This window comes from Rosa chinensis, chromosome 6 (genome assembly GCF_002994745.2).
Source record: "Rosa chinensis cultivar Old Blush chromosome 6, RchiOBHm-V2, whole genome shotgun sequence".
Taxonomy (NCBI): Eukaryota; Viridiplantae; Streptophyta; class Magnoliopsida; order Rosales; family Rosaceae; genus Rosa; species Rosa chinensis.
This window is the reverse complement of record NC_037093.1, coordinates 39199943-39209056: the sequence shown is the minus strand read 5'-3', so window position 1 is coordinate 39209056 and position 9114 is coordinate 39199943. Positions and strand designations below refer to the sequence as shown.

Sequence of the window (9114 nt, the reverse complement as noted above, 5' to 3'; positions counted from 1 at the left end):
TTTTGGCATTAATAATAACCGCCACCATAATGGGCCGACCTCAAGGATGACAAATTCATTTTGGATTTTTGGTTACTCTACACCCCTCTCAATGGTGAGAGACTAAGAATTAATTTGAAACTAATTTTCAGCTACTCTCCATGACGTACTCATTGTTGTTTTCTATAGTGAGACAAATTCGAAATTTTTCCAAGTCAAAAATGTAGTTGTTAATTTTGTAATCACAACTAGAGCCACTCAAACATTCGAGGGAGGTACTGGGAACTTTCCCACGTCAAATTTGTTATATTTGTCCTACACATATTCGAAATCAGTAGAGACTAGCAGTTGTTGCCACTTCAAACGTTATTGCAACTGTGTTTTACCGGGAAAAAAAAAAAAAACGTTAGTGAACTGTATATATCTGTGTGTGTGTAATGTATGTTTGAAATATCTAACCCTATATAATGACATCCCTGCTACTCTAGTCATACGTAGAATGCTTAAAACTTTCGTTTAGATTTTTGAGATGGCTTCTTCAGGAGTTGAGGGAGACGATTATCGTTACTATTTGCATGGAGAAGAAGAGAAGAACACCAAATGGAGGTATGGTTCCCCACCAAACTATGATGTTGTCAACAAGCTCTTTCACGAAGGCAGAACCAAGGTCTCTCTCTCTCTCTCTCTCTCTCTCTCTCTCTCATTTTCTGTAATTTGATGGAAGATATGGCCTCCTGGATCACTAGAAGAACGAGTGCAGAACCTTGTAAAGACATGGGAGATGGAGTTGTTTCATAAGACAAGTGATGCAGACTATAAATCGCTTGATCCTAATAACTACACATTTAGCCTAAATGGTAATTTTATTTTCTTGAGCAACAGCATTGTGGTATTGGAAGTCTATATCTAAGATCTAGGTAATGAATAAATTGTAATTCTTATCAACTTGCAGGAAGAAAAGGTATAAGTTTGGCAGAGAAGCGAAAGCTTGGAGGAGGCTACAACTCTTTGCTGCAAACCTCTTTGCCAAATGAGTTCCGGTGCTACAACCCGGCTGAAGAAACCGTGGATTCATCTCATCGGGCTTTCACAACTGCCTTCCCACGTGGTTTTGCTCTCGAGATTCTCCATGTGTATTCTGGTCCCCCAGAAATTGTGTACAAGTTCAGGCACTGGGGTTACATGGAAGGTCCCTTCAAAGGTCATGCCCCTACTGGAGAATTAGTTGAACTCTTTGGGATGGCAGTGTTTCAGGTAATCTTCTTCTCAAGCTAACGTGTTAGGCTTCTTCCTCTGGCTACTTCATCATTTGTCATGTAATTGATCCCTGAGATTTTGTTATAGTTGGATGAATCTGAGAAAGTTGTGAGTGTTGAGTTCTTTTTCGACCGTGGTGAACTTCTCGGGGGCCTTCTGAAGGGTGCAAGCATCGACAGTTCTAGTGAAGAGGTGGCACCAACTTGCCCATACTTGAGGAACACAGGGTAGCTTTTCTGTAATGGTAGACTAGCTTCACGGTCTACTATCTACAACTAAATAATTGATCCACAACTTTATGGAGCCGGAGCCTTTTATTTTCAAAATCATCAAAATTAATGTATTTATACATTAATGTACTCAACGCAGACTGCTTATAACAATCGGACTGTAAAAAATGAATAATATTTGAGGCGTGCAACGTCAGTGAATAAACCCAGCCCAGATTGGATGCCAATCTGTGTAGTTTACCGTATGCTGTTTGACATCTACTGATCTTTTTCAGGAATGTGACACTGTTCATTATGGAAAATTTTATTTGCACATACCACAAAGTTTTTGTGAAACTTTTTCTTTAAACTTGTTGTTATGCTTCAAATTTTTTCCTCTGTCTCGTTCTTACACTGAAACCAAATATACAAGTTCAAGTTGTTGTGCGGAAGCGTAACAAACACAATATTAATATGGAACTAGATGAGTGGCCAAACAACGGAAAAGAAAACAAACACAAGAATTTATAGTGGTTCACTCAATCAATGTGATTGAGCTACGTCCACTTTAGGAGCCGGCAAGAAATTCCACTATAATCAATTGGAGAGAATACAATTAGAGTTTTTAGAATAAACTCTCTGCCCAAAACCCTAAATACAATTAGATTAATTAATTGTCTAATCTCTCACACCCAAAAGCCAATCCCTGCGGCAGCAATACCTTGCTATATATTTTCCCTAATTAACTTAGGGACGCATATATAACCTAATTAACCTAGGCAGCCCATGGACCCTTCACATTATATTTTGTCCACCAATCAAATTAAAGCCAATATTCAATAATCTCCACCTTGGCTTTACTTGATGTAAATTCTCCAAAGTAGAACTTCAAAACCAATCACCGCTCCGACATCCCCGTAGGGAATTTCAAATTCTACAAATACCAATCAAGTTCAAGCAATGCTTGAACTTGCTCAATGGAACCAACTTTGTCAACATATCAGCAGGATTATCTGCAGTTCCAATTTTGAGGAGTTGAACATCACCATCCTCCACCATCTAACGAATCTTGTGAAATTTGACATTGATATGTTTAGTACGAGCATGAGTAACTTGGTTCTCTGCTAAATGAATAGCACTTTGACTGTCACAAAAAATATCCACATATTCTTGAATAATTCCCAAGTCCTCAAGCAAACCACGAAGCCAACTGCTTCTTTTGCACCCTCTGTTACCGCCATGTATTCAGCTTCTGTAGTTGACAAAGCAATTGTAGATTGCAAATTCGACTTCCAACTCACCGGTCCACTAGCAAGAGTAAACACATAAGCTGTAGTAGATCGGCACTTATCCAAATCACCTACGAAATCAGAGTCCACATATCCAACAACATATTGACTCGTCTTATCCTGCTGAAAAACCAATCCAACATCCACAGTTCCAAGAATATATAGTAGAATCCACCTCACTGCTTGCCAATGATCTTTACCTAGGTTATGCATATATCTATCTGCTCACCACACTTAAGGCTTGTGAAATATCCGGTCTAGTACACACCATACAATACAGCAAGCTACCAACAACATTAGCATAAGGAACTTTAACCATATATTTCATATCATCATCTGTGCTAGGAGACATAGTAGATTTAAGCTTAAAGTGAGAGGCAAGAGGTGTACTTACAGGTTTAGATTTATCATTCATGCCAAACCGATGCAGTACCTTCTTCAAATATTGCTTCTATGACAAACAAACTTTGCCTCTTGATTTATCTCTTTCAATTTCCATGCCCAAAATCTTTTTAGCTTCTCCCAAGTCCTTCATCTCAAATTCACCACTCAATTGTGATTTTAATTTATTTATCTCCACCTTGCTCTTAGATGCAATTAACATATCATCAACATATAAGAGCAAATAAATGAAGGTCCCATCCTGTAGCTTGCGAAAATAAACACATGGATCATAAAAACTCCGAGTGTACTTATGACCGAACATAAATTTATCAAACCGCTTGTACCACTGCCTTGGAGATTGTTTCAAACCATACAATGATTTATGCAGTTTGCAGACCCAATTTTCTTTACCAGCATTTTTAAATCCTTCTGACTGAGTCATATATATCTCTTCTTTTAATTCACCATGTAAGAAAACAGTTTTTACATCAAGCTGTGCTAACTCAAGATCAAACTGTGCAACCAAGGCCAATAAAATACGAATAGAAGAATGCTTAACAACAAGAGAAAATACCTCATTGTAGTCACTTCCTTCTTTTTGTGCGTAGCCTTTAGCTACCAATCTAGCCTTATACCGTGATCCTTCCTTTTTAGCAAACGTCCACTTGCAACCAATTTCTCTCTTTCCTTGCGGTAACTGAACCAACTCCCATGTTTTATTCTTGTGAAGAGACTTCATCTCCTCACCCATAGGTTTTTCCCATTCTACACAATCTGCATGTATGACAGCTTCTTCATAAGTAGTAGGAATTTCTTCTTCAGTAACTGGAAGTGCATAAGTCACCATATCATTAAGCCAAGCAGGCTTTTGAGCATTCCTTTTTCCCTTTGTAGTTGCAATTGGTCCATCTTGTTGTGCAGGCTCTTGGGTTGGAGCCTCTACTTCAATACTCATTTACTCAATATTTGAATCAGCTGAATCAACAATAGGACTCACTGGATCAATTGGAGTTTCAACAATTTTTTTCTTTAACTCCACCTGCTGCAAACTCTCTACGGTCATTCTCTGCTCTTTAGAATTTTTCTGCTTGTTCTGAACAACCATAATAGCCTCATGAAAAGTCACATCTCTGCTTACAACAACTTTCTTCACATCTGGACACCAAAGCCTAAATCCCTTAACACCCTTATTAAATCCCAAGAATATAGCTTTCTTGGCCCTTGGATCTAGCTTGCTTTCCCTGACATGAAAATAAGCAGGACAACTAAAAATATGTAAATAATGATAATCAGTAGCAGGTTTACCAGACCATACCTCCATGGGAGTTTTTCCCTCAAGTGCAGCAGTAGGTAACCTATTAATAAGATGGCTTGCATACACAACTGCCTCAGCCCAAAATTCTTTGCCTAATCCAGAATTAGACAACATACACCGAATTTTCTCCAATAAAGTCCGATTCATACGCTCTGCCACCCCATTCTGTTGTGGTGTCTCTCTAACTGTGAAGTGTCTCACAATGCCCTCATCTTGACATAGTTTCAAGAACGGATCAGATTTGTATTCACCACCATTATCTGACCTGAGCCTCTTAATTTTTCGACCGATCTGAGTCTCAATCATCTTCTTCCACTTCACAAATATATCTAAAACTTCATCTTTATGCTTCATGGTGTGCACCCATACTCTTCTAGAGAAGTCATCAACAAAAGAGACATAATAATGCTTACCTCCCAAAGATGCAGTTTTGGTAGGTCCCCATACATCAGTATGAACATAATCTAGAGTACCTTTAGTCTGATGAACTGCGGTGCCAAATTTAACTCTAGTCTGTTTTGCCAAAACACAATGTTCACAAAATTCTAATTTTCCTGTCTTTGCACCTTTCAATAGACCTTGCTTCACTAATCCCTGCATTCCTTTCTCACCAGCATGTCCAAGACGCATATGCCATAATTTTGTATTGTCTGCATCATCATCATCTGTAGTCTCAGATATTGCTGTTTCACCTGTCACTGTGCTCCCTTGTAGAAAATACAAATTTCTAAACCTTTCACCTCTCATCATCACAAGTAAACCAGAGACAACTTTAGCAACTCCACTTTTCAATGTAATTGTGTACCCTTTTGATTCTAAAGTTCCCAAAGAGATAAGATTTTTCTTCAAATTTGTACTACTAGAATTATGGCCCCAGACATCGGCCAAAAACCGATGAGAAACAAAAACTCGACCGATGTCTTTGTGGGTGATGAGAAAGATCCGGAAAATGCAGACATCGGTTTTTAGCCGATGTCTAGTATTCGTGTAAACATCGGTTCCTAATTATAAATCGATGTAAATAGGTTTAAATGATAACAAACTTATATGTTTACTATTGTTAAACCCACATTTTATTGTATTTAATGCTTAAAGAAATATATATTACACAACACAAGTTTGCGTTTTAACATCGTTATTGATTTAAGAACCGATGACTGATACTGTTACAGACATCGGTTCCCATTTTGGAACTGATGTCTGGTACTCAGTAACATATCGTTTTTGACAAAAAATCGATGTCTGTATATTTTAGTAACATCGATTTCTATTTTGGAACTGATGTCTGGTACTCAGTAACATATCGTTTTCGACAAAAAATCGATGTCTGTATATTTTAGTAACATCGATTTCCATTTTGGAACTGATGTCTGGTACTCAGTAACATATCATTTTCGACAAAAAATCGATGTCAGTATATTTCAGTAACATTGGTTTTCATTTTGGAACTGATGTATCTGTATTACTAGACATCAGTTTTTATGGTTAAAACTGATTTCAACTTTATATCTAGACATCATACTAGAAAGTACGTCCGCGCGATGCTGCGGGTTTAGGCGATAAGAGTAGTAATCACAATCTTATAATGTTTGCCGAATATGCTATCGTTTTACATATCATAAAAGCTGGTTCACAAACTTTTTCACTAACTCTTACAAACTCTCTCTAATTCTTCCATTATCAAATCTATACATTCCTCCATTTCTGCCTTACAGATCACCAACCTCTTCCACATTGTAAGTTGAATTAGATGCAAGAGAATACTTCTGTGTGGCTGAAAATTCCAGCATATGACCAACCTATATATAATCTCCTCCATTTTGGCTACAAGGGACGAATATGCCACAGCCAACAATTCCATAGTCAAAGTTTTGTTTTCTTTTCTTCTTTTACATTTGCTCTTCTCTTCGTGAAAAGTATCTACACAACTGCAAAATTCAAAAATTAATGATCAATTCATGACAACACAAACATAACAAAAATCAATCACTGTATATCACTAAAAATACAATCTTCCAATTACAAAATAAAACTCAATTCCCAATTTCCGAAACCCAGATAGTTAAGGTAAACCTTCACCTATTTGAAAGTCAATCTTTAATCACAGATTAATAAGACCGATCCAATTGTTTTAAGATTAGTATCACATGACCAGTCAGTGAGATCATCCAACTCTATATAGCATCCTATCCTTTCCTAGGTTTATCCATTTGAACATTTTCACACTAAGTCAAATTTGAAAATTAATCCTTAAGCTGCCAAAAAACACAACCAAGAGATCATCATTTAGTCATCACATTGTTACATAGCCATTTGTAGACTTTGAACAAAACTGCACAATATCTCTAAACATTAACAAACAATGTCCAAGAACAGCCAAATAACTTCTATTTATTTCGTTAATTTGATTCCCAATTAAGGCACACAATAGTCCACAAACTATATTCCAAATAAGAGTGCGTATGAACGAATATCATATACAAGCCATAAATATATGTGAGTAGTAAAATCATTATAACATTCCAATACAGTCTAAGTTGATCGATATTAACATCTGCAATGGTATGATTACCATATGCTGTAGCTCCTTGCGGTAGTGCTCCAGCTCATTCTTTTTCATATCAATCTGATTCTCCAATTCAATGTTCTTTAGTGGAAGCTGATGCTTTTCTCTCTGCCATAGCTAGTCAATCATGAAAAATACAAATTAATCTTAAAGTTTCATGTACACATGTGATTGCTCCAACCAACCAAATTACCAAGTAAAAGAAAACAAAGTACAACAAACCTTTCTCTCTTCTGCCAACATTAGCTCCAGTTCATAAGTGTCCTTCTTTCCCTCTGTGCTAGTTGTCTCATTCTGAAAGAGAGGCTACATTAGCTCCTAGCATGTCAACAAAACAAGTTATGAATACTAGAGAAATAAACAACCAAAAAGTTATTCTGCAAAGGCAGAGATGCTAATTAATCAAGACAAGTATCAGAACCAAGGAGCAAATAGTAACGGCTCCAACGAATGCCTATGCACCCAACCTTAAAAAACAGAGACTCACCCATATTAAAAACTTCATTTGTTCTCAGATTCTCTCAACCCAGACCGCTCCTCTCTGAGTCCAGCATCTAGGTTGAGTTACCATTTTAGTAAAAACAAACATTTCAAAAACAAAGGAAGTAGGGAAGTATATATACACTCTCTGAATATGCCACAAAACAACGTAAAAAACTAGAAATGTCTTTAGCAACTAACTTACATACATATCATATATATGTAAACTGTCTTCAAACTGACTTTGGAATGTTAAGTGTAGTAACAAAGACATGGGTAGAACACAGCAGGGCACTGTACATTAAAAAAAAAAAAACTGGGACTTTGGGTTTAGATTAACACAACACAACTACATATGGAGTTGACTAAGTGACACAGCAAACACACTTAACCATCATCGCCATACCAAAGCAACACGCAATCAAAACTTGCCTTGATTTACAAAGTCAGGTTCGCTGCTCGAGCTACCAGCGCTGCTGCCATGGAGGAGGGTCTGGTGTAAGGTGCTGATGGATGAGATGCTTCTCTGGGACTGCACAGCGCTGTTGTCCAAATCATACGTGCTGCTGCTCCAAAAATCATCCGATATGACAGGTCTCTTCACCGACTGCCCTTGAATTTTCAATCCCTTTGAAGGCTCGTCGACAGCAATAATCGGTGTGGGTTTTGTGCAACATCCAAAACAACCACTGCTCTGTTAAAAACTGGGTTAAACCATATGTACCCCAATTTCCACCAACAAAGCACCATAGTGTATTTATACCACAGTAACCATTCTCAATGTGTAAACCACTAAACTAATCCTGCTTCCCTTCTCTCTCAACCCATTTTGAAAAAGAAAAAAATATATATCAATCAAAATGGCCAAGTAGTAAACACACTCCATTCAAACACAATTATTAATGCTTCTTCCAAAGTCCAAACATATATAAGTTACTGCATATTAACCATCAATGGGTTAAACCATATATAAGTTACTCCATCAATGGGTTGAGAGAATCTGAGAACAAATGAAGTTTTTAAATATCAACCTTAAAAAACAGAGACTCACCCATATTAAAAACACCAATGAAGTTTCCTCCAACTGTTTCCTACAACCGCAACAGTCGCAAAAGAGATACAAAACAGATACATAACTAAAGATACAATCTTCAAAATCTACGATATGGGATCTAAAACCAATACATCAAACAATTCAATGCTTTACCAAAACAGATACAAGTCTACAAATGCAACTCAATTTCAAATTTTCAAGTCCAAAGTAGAAACAGAAAGGCAAAAAGTGACTGATGAAATTCGAACCTAGAAATCCAGAAGGACAAAACTAATCACATATCCAATTTTCATCTCATATCAGTCATATGTATAGCGTATAGCAAAAGAAACAGATGCAATTCGAACCCAGAAATCAAAGCAAGAAAGATGGCAGCAACTTACCAAGCTTGAAGTTTCCGAAATCGAGTCGAAAACTGAAATTGAAGCTGCTTCACCTAGTAGAGTTCGAGCCAAACCCAGACTTGAAGATTGAAAATTGAATACCCAGAAGCAGAAATTAAGAGGAAGCCATAAATCGATTAAAGAGTGAAGACCCAGAAGCAAAAATTAAGAGAAACAGAAACCCAGACTCACCGCGCA

At 37.2% G+C, this 9114-nt stretch overlaps 1 protein-coding gene across 1 annotated transcript; it reads left to right on the top strand.

Annotated features, from left to right (window-relative positions):
* The first annotated feature begins 477 nt into the window (after positions 1 to 477).
* LOC112170406 (pathogen-related protein) lies at positions 478 to 1619 on the top strand. The gene is made up of 4 exons (XM_024307679.2): positions 478 to 646; positions 704 to 836; positions 932 to 1233; positions 1324 to 1619. Exons 1-4 carry the CDS (start codon positions 509 to 511, stop codon positions 1465 to 1467), a joined length of 717 nt encoding a protein of 238 aa, XP_024163447.1. The 5' UTR covers positions 478 to 508; the 3' UTR covers positions 1468 to 1619.
* The last annotated feature ends 7495 nt before the right edge of the window (positions 1620 to 9114 follow it).